The following is a 14,682-nucleotide window of genomic DNA, read 5'->3' as shown; positions in this document are numbered from 1 at the left end:
CGGGGGGGGGAGTGAGGGGGCGTGTTTGTGTGTGTGGGAGGGTATGCAGCGCGTGGCAAGGTGCATGGCATGTGGCTGGGTGCGTGGCGGCGGGCGGCGGGGTAGGCAAAAAGCGACTTGCGGCGCTTGGGGTTGGGGTTGGTTGGGCATGATGTCCTCGTCGTTGTTGGCGTGGCGGACGCGCGCGAGGAGATGCGCGGAGGCGGCAGCGGCGGATGCGTCGGCTTAGGGGCGAAGAGGCGCGGGTGTGGTTGAGGCCGAGAGCGGCTTGTGGCGCTTGGGGTTGGGCAGGAGCGAGGACGACATGATGTCTTCGTCGTCGTCGTCGGCGGCGTGCTCTGAATCAGTGGGGCGGGCGCGCTTGCGTGACGGCGGCTGTTGCGAGGACGACGAATTCGAGGTGACAGGGCGACCACGCATGTCGACGGTCATGTTGAACAGGGCAGCGCTCTCATCGTAGACGGCGCGGACGCGCGAGGGGACGCGGAGGCGGAAGGAGGTAGCAGCCGTGTGCGACGAGACGGCAGCGATGACAGCGGCAAGCGACGAGTTGTAGGTGCGGATAGCAGGAAGTAGCGCATCGTGGTCGGGTGGGGAGGGGCCAAGGGCCTTTGATCGGGTGGTCAGCTCGTCCTCCATGTCCAGCAGCAGCTTGGAGGCCAGAAAGTTGGGGAGGGCGAGGAGCTCGGCTGGAGTGGGCGGGAGCTGGCGCGGAAAGACGGCAAGGCCGGCCGTATGCGGGATGATGGCATCAGGATTGGGCACCTCGTTGACGGTGGATGCGGCAGTCGAGAGCGCACTAAGGTTACGGACGACGGCAGCCAGCGGGCGCTGGACCTGCGGCCACTTGTTGGTCGGGGCGAGGCGGACGCCCAGCAGCGACGACCGTAGCCGCGACGCTGCCTGTGAGACCTTGCGGAGCGCGGCCTGGCCTGCGCGCCCGCTACTGACGGACATGGGAGGGGGGGGGAGGGAGGGGGGCAAGAGCAGTGGGCGGAGCATTGCTGCGACTGCCCCTGAGTCGCCGACACCCGCGGCCGGCCGAGCGACGCGAAGCGGCATGGCACAGGCAGTGCCGCCCAGCCACCCTTTGGAGGACGGTTTATGACAGCGTCGACCTTGATCTCATAAGTACGCGAGCTTGCGATGATTGCTCGTGTGCACAGGATCATCGTGAGAGTTGGCACAACGTGCTGGCACAGAAGATCAGCCCGTCGAGCCAGCGAAGCGACGACTAAGCCGGCAACCAAATGTAAGTTCTCCCAGGGATGGGCTGTGACTACCCATATGTGCGGCATTGGTCGCGGACTCGATAAGACTGACATCCTCGGCGATCTGCATCAAACCCCCCCCACCCCACACACCCCACACACCCTGCCTGAACGACGGCACAGTTTAAAGCTAGAACGTCTGCCCCTCGGCCGATCGCAGCTCGGCGACGACGCGGTCAAAGAACTTGGCGCCCGATGCGGGGACGCGGATGCCAAACTCATGGATGGTCGCCACAGCGCGCTGCAGCTCGGTGGTGCGGCCCTGGTCGTAGGCGCGGTGCATGAGGGCCGAGTAGGTGGCGTAGCCAACGGGCAGGCCGCGAGAGCCCATGGCGTCAACCAGCGCCCAGGCCTCGTCCCACTCACCGGCTGCGGCCGTGTTGTTGATCATCGCGGTGTAGGTGACCTCGGTCGGGGCCACCCCGGTGCCCTCCATGGCGTCGAACAGCTCGCGCGCGGCGTCGAGCTGGCCGCGCTTACCGTACCCGTCGATGAGCGCGGTGTAAATGACGGCGTTGGGCTCGGCGCCGGACTCGAGCACCTCGCCGAGGAGGCCGTGCGCCTCCTCAAACGCGCCTGCGCGCGCATGGCCGGCAATGAGCGAGCCGTAGACCTGGACCGGCACCGACTTGGCGGAGCGCTTCATGGCATCAAAGACGGCGGTGGCGCCGTCGAGGTCGCCGAGGCGGGCGAGGCCCACGACCATCAGGGTGTAGTGCGAGGCGTTGGCGGCAAACCGCGCCTTGACCCGCAGGTCCGCGTCGAGCACAGCCGTCCCAACCTCGTCCGCCGTCGCTTCCACCCCGTCGACCTTGCCGTACGCGGCAAAGACAGCCTTGGCCGACTCACCCTCGCCGACCTTGAAGCACAGTCGGAGCAGCTGGGCGAGGGTCCGCCCCGTAACCGGCGCACGCGCCTCGCCCAGCGCGCGGACCGCCTCGAGCGCCCGCGTCGCGTCGGTCTCGCTTCCCACGATCGGCGGGAGCGACTCTACAGCCTCAGTCAGCACGTTGGTGTAGTAGTGCGTCTGCACCGGCTCGCGCCGGGTCCGGACCGACGGCGCCGGCCCCGTGTAGCCGCGCAGCCCACAGCCCGCAGCCCTTGCGGCACACGCTACAGCTTGGGTTACAACAGGCAGTCGCAGCATTCCCTTGCGTCAAGTGTTGCTTCCTTCCCCCCCCCCCCACTTGCCTATCCCTACCCTCCTACTCCCTACCACCACCACCACCACGGCCCGCTCCGCTCCACCTCGCCGGATGGGCTCGACTGACCATTGGCCAGCCGCCGTGTCGCGCCCACCAAACCGCCACCGCTTACCGCCCCACCGACCAACGCCCACTTCACACACACACACACACACACACCCCCCCACCCCACCCACCCCCCACCCCTTGCAGTCATGCTCACAGCACAACTACGACCGCAACAACCATCACCTACGTCACAAATCCTTGTCACTGCCGTCGTGACCCCGCCTGCAGGCTATGCGGTTCCACTCTCTGGCAGCTTCTCGGCCCGCCTGTCGGCTCTCTCGACCTCGACCACCTTTGCCTCACACCCAGCAGGCTACTTCCCGCCAGCGCCATCAAGTGTCACTGTGCCTCCGGCGACTCCATTGCGTGTAGTCATTCCGCTTGCTGCGCTCGTTCCCGATGCTCCGCGTGCACTTCCGCCCGACAACTACAGCCTTGAACTGACGTACCATGGCCACGACCATGACCACAACGACCACAACAGCGGCCATGATGATGGCTTTACCGCGGTGACTCAGCTGGCCTTTGCCGTCGCGGCTCATGCCGTCCGTGTCATCACTGCCTCGGCTGCTGACCGCGTCTACGTCCTGCAGGGCAAGATGGTGACGTGCGGCATGCCGCAGCCGACGCTGGTGGCGCCGTCGGTGGCGCTCGCGGCAGAAGCAGACTCGCCCGAGGCGATGGGCGCGACGGGCGCAGGTGGACCCGTGGCGGGTGCTAGCAGCGGTTCTGGCCACCGCTCGCGCGGCAAGCGCGGCGTGCGGTCGAGCGCGCCGGCGCCTGGCGACGGCGCTGACCATGGTGGCGAGGCTGGAACTCTCGACGCCGCCGACGCAGCAGGCCAGCCCAGGCCGGTGGCGGCGCTAACCCCTGAAGCTGCGTCGGCATATGCGTCGGCGTACGCTCACCTCATCAACCGCGGGGCGCGGAGCGAGCTGGCGGTGGAGCAGGTGTGGCGGGTGGTGACGGGCGCCAACGGTGAGGCGACCGACCTCCGGGTCTCGCTTGTTAGCAAGGCGTTCATGCCAGAGGTCAAGCTCGTCTACGCACCTCAAGCGCTGGCGCACGCGCAGGCGGCCGCCGCTGCCCTCGAGGCTGTCCTCGAGGCCGAGGGCTGGCCGGCGTCGTCGTCATCCAACGTCCGCGAGGCGATGCGCGCGTTTGAGGCGGCTCTGGCTCAAGTCAAGGTGTGGAACGGGCTTCCTTCCCGGCTGCCGACGTTTCCGGACCCGCCGGGCGTACGGCATCCGACAGCGCCGGCATGGAGTGCATCGCCAGACGCGCCGTCACCCTTTGCGCTCTATCTGGCAGGCCGGGCGTCGCGCAAGTCTGAAGTGAGCGCCCTGCTCGCCAACGAGCCGTTTCCGGCCGTGCCGTCGTGGCGGATGACGCCAGCGCTGCTTTCCCGGCCGCTCGCGCCGGTGGTGGTGGCATGTGGAGACGGGCGGCCCACGTCACTGCGGTGGGCGGTGTGGCTTGACCCGGTCACTCCCAAGGAGCTCGGCTTCCTCGGCTTTACGCGGGCGGGCGGACTGAGCGTGCCTGCTGCTCGGGTCCCGCATGGCCTCAAGGCTGGCACGGCCAAGCTGGTGGGTAGTGGATGGCAGCCGGGCGGCTCACGCAAGGCCTGTGTTCTTCTTTATGGTGAGCTGCCGAGCGGCGCCGGCGAGGCGGTCGTCGATCCGGCCACGATGGACGAGGTGCTTGGTGGTGCCGTGGCGCGCGGCGAGTTCCAGCCGAGCGGCGCTGCCTTTGGGGTGACAGGTGATGGCCGACTGCACTCTGCAGCTGTTCCAGGCTCGCCAGCGTTTGTTGTCGTGGAGCTCGGCGGGGCGCGGTCACCGGTAGTCACTGTGCTGCCTGTTGTGGCCTCGCCGGGGCTCGAGCGGCTTGTCTCGCTTAGCGTTATCTCGCCGGCGGTGGCGTGGGCGGAAGACGGCGAGCTCGGGCGGTCGTTTGTGTACTTTGGCGAGCACTCGCAGAGCCTCTTTCTTGATGCGCCAAGCGCTCAGTCTGCGCTCGTCCCGCGGCGGGCCTTGGTTCGGATGCCGCTTGTTCCTGGCGGCGAGCGCTCTGTGGTTTGCCACTTTTCCGAGCCGAACCCGAAGCATGTGGCGTCGGGCGAGGCGGTGCAGGCTGCGGTTCCGGCTACGATGACAGTCGAGAAGGTGGCGACTGCAGGTGGCGGCTCAAGGGTCTTTGCCGCTGTCCGCGAAGCTGCGGCCGACATGATTGTCGTCATGAGCTGGGCAGTCGAGGGTGAGGGCTCGACGTCGGTTCGGCCGCTCCTTGGCCGCAGCGGCAGCAGTGCGACAGCGGCAAGCGCTGTCGCCGGCTACTCTATTGAGTGGCCTGGGACGGAGGCCGAGACTGCGGCTGCGACGACGTCGTCCAAGCGTGGGCGCGCCAGCGTCTCGACCCCTTTGCCGACGACACCGACGAGAAGCAGCGCGCCGGCGGCGGCGGCGGCGTCTTCGTCGTCGTCGCGGCTTGCGTCGTGGGAGGCTGTCTCTAGCTACGTCGACGCGCCGCATGTTGTCGGGGTCTACACGTCTGAGCTGCTGCGGCGGCTGGATGGACCGGTGGCGATGGCCGCTGTCGACGACAGCTCCGCGGCGCTGCTGTTCCTTGGCTCCAAGCCGCGGAGCAAGAAGAAGGAGGCTCCCCCCCCGGAGGCGGCGGTGGCAGCCAAAGCGGTCGGGTCGATGCGCTCGCGCGCAGGCTCTGTCTCGTCGCGATCGCTCAAGGGCCGGCGTGGACGCGCGGTGGAAGCCGAGCCCGCGGCTGCGGCCGAAACCGACAGCCGCAACGAAGACGAGGGCAAGGCGCTGGATACCAAGCCCCGAGCGTGGGTGGTGGTGCGCGGCGGTGAGAAGGTCGTCGTTCAGCTCGATGAGGTCCAGGCTCTGGCCGACGGCGATCCGGTTGTTCGAACCGGCGATCTCAGCCTCGTCACGCAGCCGTCGATCTCGATCCTGGCTGGTAGCGTCGAGCTTGACCTTGGAGCGCGCGAGTGGAGCAGCATTCGTGGCAAGGGCTGGTTTGTGGCGTCGTCGACGTAGTGGGTGCGCCAGCAGACCAAGGGCTGGTCAGTCCGCAGCGTGGACCGTGCGTCAGCGTGAACGTCGATCTCGGCCGACAAGCTTGAATTTGATATCGATTTCGGCCGCCCACCTCACTGACGGGGTGGGGTGTGCGCTGCCAGGGTTTGTGCCGGCAGGGTGTGAGCCGCTCATCTGTGTCCCGGCAGGGCGTGAGTCACTTGAGAGTAGCAACAGGTCTATGACAATGGGTGGGGCAGATCCTGTGGTCGATGGGTGTGAGCTCAAGATTGATCAGCTGCTACCTGTCGTCACTACTGTACAACATGTCCACCAGTTCAAGATCATCGCCCTCGCTCTGTACCGCATCGTGACACTCGGCTGTGTCCAGGCGGAGCAGGTGTGTGGGCCACGTTCAGTCGCGGCAACAATTGCTCTAAATTGGCATGCCTAAGTCACACTGACCAACATTCCCACACACACACCCCACACACCCGACTTCCTCAAGCCCATGAAGCTTACCCTCGCCCTCGCCGTTGCGGTCACCATTGCCACCGCCGTCCTTGCCGCGCCGTCGCTTGGCGCAGTCACCGAGCGTGCTGTCGCAGACGTGCGGCTGACCACGCCAGTCAACCTTGATGTCGCAGCCAAGCAGGCCGAGGCCGCCGCCGCCGTTGTTCGCACCGCCCGCCTCGGCGGACTCACGTCCAACTACACCTGGTCCGGGTGCATCAACATCCCCGCCATTGGCCCCGTTTGCGTTGTCCTCACTGCCAATCCCTCGCCCCTCAGCCTGGAGATCGACATCACCGTCGACGGCGAGGTTGTCCTCTCGGAGACTGTTTCTGGCAACCAGGTGTGCGTCAACACCAACGACCTGCTCGACGTCCTCGAGGCCGTCTGCGCGGTCTGCATCCCGGTCATCGACGCCATCAAGGCCGCGCTCAAGTACATCCCGGCGTCGGTCCTCTCGCTCTGCGTTGACTTTGAGAACCTCGACTTTACCTCGTCGTCCGTCTCCGGCGACGTCTACCTCGACGCCACCATCCTCTGCTGGGAGAGCCATTGCGTCTACAAGGGCAACAACTTCCTTGGCCACTTTAACCTTCCGATCTAATTGGCATCGTCGCTAGCTAGCCTAACGTGAACACTTTCATTTTGCCTCCCCGCTATTCCCCCCCCCCCCCCCCTTCCCCCTCCGCCTCGAAGCCGCAACGAAGGCCATCGAATGACACAGGGAACGGCTCTGGCTGCCACAAAACACGACAAGAGCCAGCACGGTCTCTTCACGGCTACACGGCACCACACCTCACCGTTTCTTCGAGCAACTCTTCGAGATGTCGGGCATTGGATACTACTACATGAGTCGCGGGCTGACCTTTGAGGGCAAGCCGCCCAAGCAGCCGCAGGGCCCTGGCAAGAAGGGCAAGGGCGGCAAGGGTGGCAAGGGCGGCAAGGGCGGCAAGAGCGGCAAGGGCGGCAAGGGTGGCAAGGGTGGCAAGGGTGGCAAGGCCAAGAAGGTACGCACACACACACACACACACGCACACGCACACGCACACACATACACATGCACACGCCTCTCCCTCCATCCCTCCCTCCCTCCCTCCCTCCCCTCCCCCCCCATCCCCCCCATCCCCCCCCCCTTCCCCGCAAACGATGGATTTCTTTTCACTCACACCTCAACCTCCTTTCCCCCACACCTCCCACGCACCCCCAGGTTACCAAGCTCGGGCTGGGCACCACCAAGGAGGAGGACTTTAGCACGTGGTACTCGGAGCTTGTGGTCAAGGCAGAGATGATCGATTACTACGATGTGTCCGGCTGCTACATCCTCCGGCCGTGGGCGTTTGCCATCTGGGAGCAGATCCAGGCGTGGTGCGATTCGCGGTTCAAGGAGCTCGGAGTGCAGAACTGCTACTTCCCGATGTTCATCCCCGAGGCATACCTCACCAAGGAGAAGGACCACATCGAGGGCTTTGCGCCCGAGGTTGCGTGGGTTACTCGGGCCGGGTCGTCGGACCTCGCGGAGCCCATCGCCATCCGGCCGACGTCGGAGACGGTCATCTACCCCTCGTTTGTCAGGTGGGTCAAGTCGCACCGCGACCTGCCGCTCCGGCTCAACCAGTGGTGCTCTGTGGTCCGGTGGGAGTTCAGCTCGCCGACGCCGTTTATCCGGTCGCGTGAGTTCCTGTGGCAGGAGGGCCACACGGCGCACGCCACGTTTGAGTCTGCAGATGAGGAAGTGTACCAGATCCTTGATGTGTACGCGTCTGTGTATGAGGAGCTCATGGCGATCCCGGTGACTAAGGGCAAGAAGTCTGAGAAGGAGAAGTTTGCCGGCGGTGACTACACGACGACAACCGAAGTGTTTGTCCCCGACACCGGGCGGGCCATCCAGGCGGCCACCTCGCATCACCTCGGGCAGAACTTTGCGCACATGTTTGACATCAAGTTCCAGGACCCGAACGACCCGTCGCAGCACTCGTACATCTGGCAGAACTCGTGGGGCCTTTCGACGCGCTCGATCGGCACGCTTGTCATGGTCCACGGCGACGACCACGGCCTCCGGCTCCCGCCCCGCATCGCGCCCATCCAGGTTGTTATCGTCCCGATCTACTCGAAGAAGATCGATGCTGCCGAGCTCGTTGCGGCCATCAACCGCATCGCCGACTCGATGCGCGCGGCCGGCGTGCGTGTCAACCCGGACGTCCGCGACAACGTGACTGCCGGATGGAAGTACAACCACTGGGAGATGAAGGGCGTTCCGCTCCGGGTCGAGATCGGGGCCCGCGACATGGAGAACAACGTGTGTGTCTTTGTCCGCCGCGACACGCTCACAAAGTCCACGGTTTCGCAGGACAACATCGGCGCAACGACGGCTGACATGCTCGAGAACATCCAGGCCAACATGCTCATCCAGGCGACTGAGCGCGCCAACAACTGCAAGGCAGTGGTTGACAACTGGGATGACTTTATGGAGGCAATCAACGGGCTCAAGTACGCGCAGGTTCCCTGGTGCGAGCGGGTCGAGTGCGAGCTTGACATCAAGGCGCGCTCCTCGGCGGCGGCCAAGGCGGCGGCGTCGGACACCACCTCCCCCGACGGCGAGGGCCCCGCCCTCTCTGGCGCAGCCAAGTCGCTCTGCCTCCCCCTCGATCTCGCTGGCGCCGACATGGGCGGCGCAAAGTGCTTTGCCTGCGACAATGCCGCGACTGCGTATGCTAACTTTGGCCGCTCGTACTAGACGGTCATATGCCGGCGTGGCAGTATTTTAAGATAAAGTATTTGCCATGATTGGCTGAGCGGAGCGATGCAGAACGGAGCAAAAGCAGCCAGTTGAGTTGCTAGGTGAGCGTCGCGGAGCGTCGCGGAGCGTAGCGGGTCGTAGCGGAGCGTGGCGGAGCGTAGCAGGATGTAGCGGAGCGGAGTGGCCGGGTGAGCAGAGCAGATCGAAGCGGCCAGGTAAACAAAGCAGAGTGTCTGACACACTCCATACGACTGCATGTCAGTTGCAGGTGTCAGATGGCCTCGATCGCGTCCTTCAGGCAGACAAAGCGAGTGGACTTCTTGTGCCCGCGGTCACCTTTGCCATGACAGATCTCTGGAACTGAGCGATCAACCATGCTTGCTGCGGAAGACGTCATCCTATGCAAACACTGGCTTAGCTCCACGTTAAACTCCAATACAGATACCTCGTGCTTGATATAAGCAAAGGCAACAACCGTGATGCGGCGAGACGGGAGAGTAGAGCAAGCGTAGCAGGCGCGATAGTTGGCGCGCCGTCGTGACAAGATGTAGGAGTAGAGCAAGCGCAGCGGGCGTGATGCAGTGCTCATCAGCGGCACGTACCTTCCAATGCTTGATCAGGCTCAGGACTCAAGCTGCTGGTCGGAATGCAAGGGAAGCCCGGAAGTGTGGGATGAATCGGGATGCTGCAGATGTAGAGGGTGGTAACTAGTGGACAATGGGCGAAAGCGCCTTCCGCACAGCCGCCAAATGACAAACTGCCACCTCGCGCCGCGCCCCCTCCCACACAACCCAGGAACGCACACGCATGCTCGGAACTCTCCACCACCGCTCGTACAACCTTATCTACCTATACACCACACAATAGTACAACGTCCACGCCATGCGCACGCCCCCCTGCCGCCGCACTCGTCCAAGACCGGTGCCCCAATGCAATGTACCAGTCAAAACCCCTCCCCTGCTCTCCTTTCTACAAGCACAGGTCGCGGTGCCCGAGTGGTTAAGGGGATCGTTTAGAATTTGGCTGGGACGGGTCACGAGTTCAATTCTTGGCGATAACTCCAGGATTTCCTCCTGATACCATCCCATCCTTCTAACCAGCGATTGCTCTCTGAGCGCGCATGTTCGAATCATGTCCGCGACGTGTTTTTTTGCCCAGGGCCAGACCCTGGGCGGGAGGGTGTGTGTGTGGGGGGGATGGGGGGACGTGTGGTGTGTTTGTGTTGGGGGGAGCTGGCAATATTGTCGTGTTGTGTGTACTGCATCGCTTCCCTGTTTACCACATCAGGAGAGTTCTTGCTACGGGTCTGTATGCCAAACATCACAATCGCGATCCAATGACCCCCTCCACCACCATCTCCTCGATCTCCGCCTCATCGTACCCGAGGCTCCGGAGTATGTCGCGCGAGTGTACTCCAGCACCGAGGCGCAGTCTGCTCTGCAGCTGCTGCTTGGTCGATGCCGGGTGTGCAACGCCGCTGAGTTTTGGACACGGCTCTACGGCGACGTCGCCGTCGAGTTCGGCAACTGCGGTGACGCACGCGTCGGTTCCGTGAAACACCTCGAGCCACTCTGCGAGGTCTCGCGTGGCAAAGAGCCGTTGGAAGAGCGTTGTCATGGCCGGCCACCCGCTCGCGTCATTCTGGTCCGGGAGGTGCTTTGCATCAAGTCCGAGCCCGTCGAGGAGCGCCGCGTAGAACTGCGGCTCGATGGCCCCGACCGCCACGAATCGCCCGTCGCGCGTGCCATAGACGTTGTAAAAGTGCGCGCCGCTGTCGAGGACGTTGCTGCCGCGCGCTCTACTGAACAGCGTTGGCCTGTTGGCCACCGCAAACGCTGCGAGGTACCTCACCGCGTCCGCCATCGACACCTCCACCACCGAGCCGTGCCCTTGCGCTGCGCTCCGCCGCGCCAGTCCGAGGAGAACCCCGACCACGGCCATGAGCCCGCCGCCGGCAAAGTCGGCGAGCAGATTGAGCGGCGGCTGCGGGCTGTCTGGCGCCTTGCCGAGCATCGATAGCACGCCTGACGCTGCCACGTAGTTGATGTCGTGTCCGGCCTCCTGCGCTCGCTCGCCGCTCTGCCCGTATCCGGTTACCCGGACAATGATGAGCCTGCTGTTGCTCGCATGCAGCGTCTCCGGGCTCAGCCCAAGCGATTCGAGGACTCCTGGCCGGAACGGGTCGAGCAGCACGTCTGCCTTGCTCACCAGTCTGAGCAGCACGTCGCGCCCGTTGCGCGACCGCAGGTCCACCGCGACCGACCGCTTGCCGCGCACGAGGCTGTCCATGCCCGCCGACATGCCGCCGCCCACACGGTCCACACGCACCACCTCTGCTCCAAAGTCAGCGAGCATCATGCCGGCAAACGGAACCGGCGCGAGCCCGCCGAGCTCCACCACCGTCACCCCTGCCAGGACAGGCGCGTCTGGAGCTGCCATGCCTGAGACAAGTCACAGCCCCGCCCCGGACCCCGCCTCCGCCCCCGCCCCCGCCGCCCGCAGCCTGCCGAGCATGCTGCGGATGCGGGCGACTTCGCCAGCGAGCCGCGCGTGGTCGGCGTCTGCCGCCGCTCGATCCGCCGCCGCTGCCGCCGTGAGCTCGGCACGCTGCGCCGCGAGCTCCGCGGCCGCAGCCTCACGCTCGCGGACAAGCTGCGTTTGGAGGGCAACGACCTCGTCGCCGAGTTTGGAAGCGAGAGCGTTAGCCTCCGCCGCCGCCGCCCTGGCTGCGGTAAGCGCCTCCGCCATCGGGTACGCCACTTGCTGCGCCAGCGCCGCTGTCGCCGCCTGCCGCTCGCGGACCGCCGCCACTTCTGCTAGCGCACGCAGTGTCTCGCCGCGGGCACGCTCGCACTCGCCGCACCGCCGCGCCGATCCCTCCACCACCCCGCCCGCGATCATGCCCGCTGCCTCGTCGTCGCCATCATCACCGGCAATCGCCTCTCGCAGCTCCGCGTTTTGCCTCCGGAGCACCTCGTTCTGCACAGTAAGCGCAACGAGTGCAAGCGCACCCGGATCGTCGTCGCCCATCACACACGAGACAAGTCTGACTCCAAGCCCGATGTGTCCTTCTTGCCCGACTTCCCGACTTCCCGCCGTCGACCGCCTTGCACACATCTCGGCACCGGATTGCCCAGTGATGTCCAGGATTTAGTCTACTCCCCCCCCCCCCCCCCCCCGCCCGCGTCGCCACCATCTGCATCCGATCAAATGTACCCCAGTGGGCCCTACATCCCGATTTCCTGCTGGGGAGCCGATCCTGGCATGCTGCGCTCCACTCCACTTTGCTGCGGCGGAGACCTGCCACTCTACGGCTGCTTTACATCGGACCACTAGGGGGTGCGCACCGTTAACGGCGCTTACATCTCACCGGTCGGGTGCCTTTGGCGCCGATGTGGGGATCGTGGGGCACCTGCGCTGCGCGCTCAAAGCATGCCTCGCCTCACCGCAGCGCACCGCATCACGCTCGCTGCCCTCGTTCTACCCTCGCGCCTCGCCGCATCGTACCGCCTCCGGACAAGAGGGACGGCAGGCCACGAGGCGGAGCGCCATGCACACACCTGGCCCCCACGGCATTCGCCCGCTCTCCTCTCCATCGCCACGATCTGCCTCACCCTAGGGGGTGTGCCTCCACCCCTCCCCCAGGCTCTGTCTCCACCTGACCTACAACCAAAGTCGGGTGCCTGCCCGCCGCCAGACTACTACCGCCGCCGGAGCGAGCGGAGCGCGTTCATCGACGCCGTGATCGACGCCGCCGAGACCCCGGCAGACACGCGCGCGCACGCTCCGCGGAATTCGAGCGGCTCTGCCAGCGCCTTTGAGCCCGGCGCCCCATGAGTGAGTAGCGCAGAGAGCATCGCCTCTTGTACCTCGCGGTCGCCGTCGTCCATGTAGTCTCCCCAAGCCACCGCCTCCACCGCCAAGCTCGACCTCTCAGCCTTGCGATGAGACGCTGATAACCCGAGCGCCTCGAGCTCCGTCTGTGGGAGGTGCGGGTCCGGATGCCGCGCAGCCGCGAGCTCTGCAAGCCCGCGAGGCATCGGTGCAAACGGTGGGATGCCTGCCTCTGCGAGAGCTGCCCACTGCGCGAGCGCGAGCCCGTCCCACGTCGGGAGCACCACAGAGGCGTCAAACGCCCGTGCCGCGCTCTTGGCCGCCACAGCCTGTGCCTTCAGCTCGCGCGCCCGACCAGCTCGTGCGGCCATCCGCTCTTCCAGCGTCTCCGGTGTATCTCCCCGCTCCTGCGCCGCCGCCGGCCGCCCCGCTGTCTCCGCTGCCTTCTTGCGCTCCAGAGCGAGCTCCGTCTCCACCCGCTCCTGGAGCTGCGCCACCGCCACCGCCACCTGGTACGCCCTATGATCGGAGGCGAGCACGAGGTCGGCCAGGGCCCGTACACAGAACGGCGGGAGCCCCGCGAGCGCTTCCTCGTCAAACGCTGCCATACCAGGCGAGACCGTGATGAACCGAGAGAGGTGCTGTCGCACGTCGTCTTTCCCTACCACTCACGGCCGGCGGGCCGAAGCGAAGCTACTGGCTCCCACTCGTCGTTTTGATGGCGATGCACATCGATGACGACCTTGGTCTCACGTGAGCACGACTGTGAGGCTGCAGCTCATCTACACGCGGGTATCTGTGCCAATCGGCACGATCATTGCTCATACTGTCAAGCCTAATGAAAGACTGAATCGTAGGGGAGTTTGGCCGCCACGTCCTCGCCCTCCATCCAACCTCTCTTCGCCGCTCTGAAGCTGATTTACATCTCGCTTTTCGGGTGCCTGCTCCGCCAATGCGGAAATCGTGGCGCCTACGTGTCGATATGGAACGACCCGAGGTGATCATCGTCAGAGTAAATGCATTTGTCGTGCCAACAGAGGATGTTGGAGACGAGCGAGACGTTGCCGGCAACGTACGGCGGGTGAGCCGTGTGGTGGTAGACCACGTCCTCGAGCTCCACGCACATCGAGAGAATCTTGGCCGGGATATGGTCAAAGACTTCCTTGATGATCTTGAGGATCGGCAGACACGGAATGCACACCGCCTCGAGCACCTCGATGAGCGTGTCGGTGTCGACGCAGAGCGAGTTGCCCGAGAACGTCTTCTCGAGCACAGTCTTGTTGTCGATCGTCACCGCCACTTCGATGCTGAGCGTCGACGTGTTGACCATCAGCTCCACGCATGCCTCGCCCACGTCGTGGATGTGCACGCACTTTTCCCAGTCAGGCTCCGCCCCGAGCCCACCATGCCGCACGTCGCCAACCACCACGGCTTCGCCGGCATCGGGCACAGACCTGCCCGTGGTCAAAGGTGCCACAGAGCCGAGGATGACCAGTGTGGCAAGAAGAAGAACAAGCACCTGCTGCATGTGTACGGCTTTGAACAACTCGTGTGTGTACGTGGAACGCGCGACAGGGAGAGGTGTACCACGCTCGCGGCGTGCAACCGCCCTCCCGCCGCCCATTCTGTAAGGCCACGCCCCTTTTCCGCAAAACTTCCTTGAATCGGCGAAATGGTTGGCCTACCAACTGCTCGCGTCACGCCCCCCCCCGCCCCCTCCCCCCCTTTATGGGTTGGGTTGCACACCATCCGACCCACTCGCGCTCGCCTCGTACCCCATCGAGTACCCCATCGTCCGCCCACTGACGCTATATCTCGCCTCGCGTGCCCAGGCCCACCCAATAACAAGCGACTTCAATCATGTTTCAACCACCGTCCGTTCCTCAAACCCCTTGATCTCGCAGGACCTACATCCTCGTCGTCCTCGTCCCAATCGTTCCAGCGCCTTGCTCGGCCCGGCCTTCCTGTTGTGCATCCTCACGATGTGGAAGAGCAGAGCACGGTCGCGGGCGATGCCTGCCTCCCCCCCCCCC

General features: G+C 65.0%; 6 protein-coding genes across 6 annotated transcripts; 3 read left to right on the top strand and 3 right to left on the bottom strand.

Annotated features, from left to right (window-relative positions):
* Nucleotides 1-225: 225 nt before the first annotated feature.
* AMSG_05957 (uncharacterized protein) lies at nucleotides 226-1,172 on the bottom strand (the record flags this gene model as incomplete). Its single annotated transcript, XM_013902035.1, has 2 exons — nucleotides 226-932; nucleotides 1,100-1,172. 2 exons carry the CDS (start codon nucleotides 1,170-1,172, stop codon nucleotides 226-228), a joined length of 780 nt encoding a protein of 259 aa, XP_013757489.1.
* A 207-nt stretch (nucleotides 1,173-1,379) lies between these two features.
* AMSG_05956 (auxin efflux carrier) lies at nucleotides 1,380-2,448 on the bottom strand. Its single transcript, XM_013902034.1, has one exon. It carries the CDS (start codon nucleotides 2,416-2,418, stop codon nucleotides 1,402-1,404), a length of 1,017 nt encoding a protein of 338 aa, XP_013757488.1. The 5' UTR covers nucleotides 2,419-2,448; the 3' UTR covers nucleotides 1,380-1,401.
* A 307-nt stretch (nucleotides 2,449-2,755) lies between these two features.
* Nucleotides 2,756-5,586, top strand: AMSG_05955 (uncharacterized protein; the record flags this gene model as incomplete). Its single annotated transcript, XM_013902033.1, has 2 exons — nucleotides 2,756-2,792; nucleotides 2,897-5,586. The coding sequence occupies 2 exons, from the start codon at nucleotides 2,756-2,758 to the stop codon at nucleotides 5,584-5,586; spliced, it is 2,727 nt and encodes a 908-aa protein (XP_013757487.1).
* Nucleotides 5,587-5,812: 226 nt separating this feature from the next.
* On the top strand, nucleotides 5,813-6,682 carry AMSG_05954 (uncharacterized protein; the record flags this gene model as incomplete). The annotated part of the gene is made up of 2 exons (XM_013902032.1): nucleotides 5,813-5,965; nucleotides 6,074-6,682. The coding sequence occupies 2 exons, from the start codon at nucleotides 5,813-5,815 to the stop codon at nucleotides 6,680-6,682; spliced, it is 762 nt and encodes a 253-aa protein (XP_013757486.1).
* Nucleotides 6,683-6,877: 195 nt separating this feature from the next.
* On the top strand, nucleotides 6,878-8,862 carry AMSG_05953 (prolyl-tRNA synthetase). The gene is made up of 2 exons (XM_013902031.1): nucleotides 6,878-7,085; nucleotides 7,286-8,862. Exons 1-2 carry the CDS (start codon nucleotides 6,903-6,905, stop codon nucleotides 8,810-8,812), a joined length of 1,710 nt encoding a protein of 569 aa, XP_013757485.1. The 5' UTR covers nucleotides 6,878-6,902; the 3' UTR covers nucleotides 8,813-8,862.
* Nucleotides 8,863-10,078: 1,216 nt separating this feature from the next.
* AMSG_11923 (uncharacterized protein) lies at nucleotides 10,079-14,429 on the bottom strand (the record flags this gene model as incomplete). Its single annotated transcript, XM_013902149.1, has 5 exons — nucleotides 10,079-11,206; nucleotides 11,348-11,861; nucleotides 12,521-13,250; nucleotides 13,685-14,103; nucleotides 14,425-14,429. 5 exons carry the CDS (start codon nucleotides 14,427-14,429, stop codon nucleotides 10,136-10,138), a joined length of 2,739 nt encoding a protein of 912 aa, XP_013757603.1. The 3' UTR covers nucleotides 10,079-10,135.
* Between the last annotated feature and the right edge of the window lie 253 nt (nucleotides 14,430-14,682).

This window comes from Thecamonas trahens (genome assembly GCF_000142905.1).
Source record: "Thecamonas trahens ATCC 50062 unplaced genomic scaffold supercont1.25, whole genome shotgun sequence".
NCBI lineage: Eukaryota > Apusomonadida > Apusomonadidae > Thecamonas > Thecamonas trahens.
This window is presented reverse-complemented; position numbering and strand designations above follow the sequence as displayed.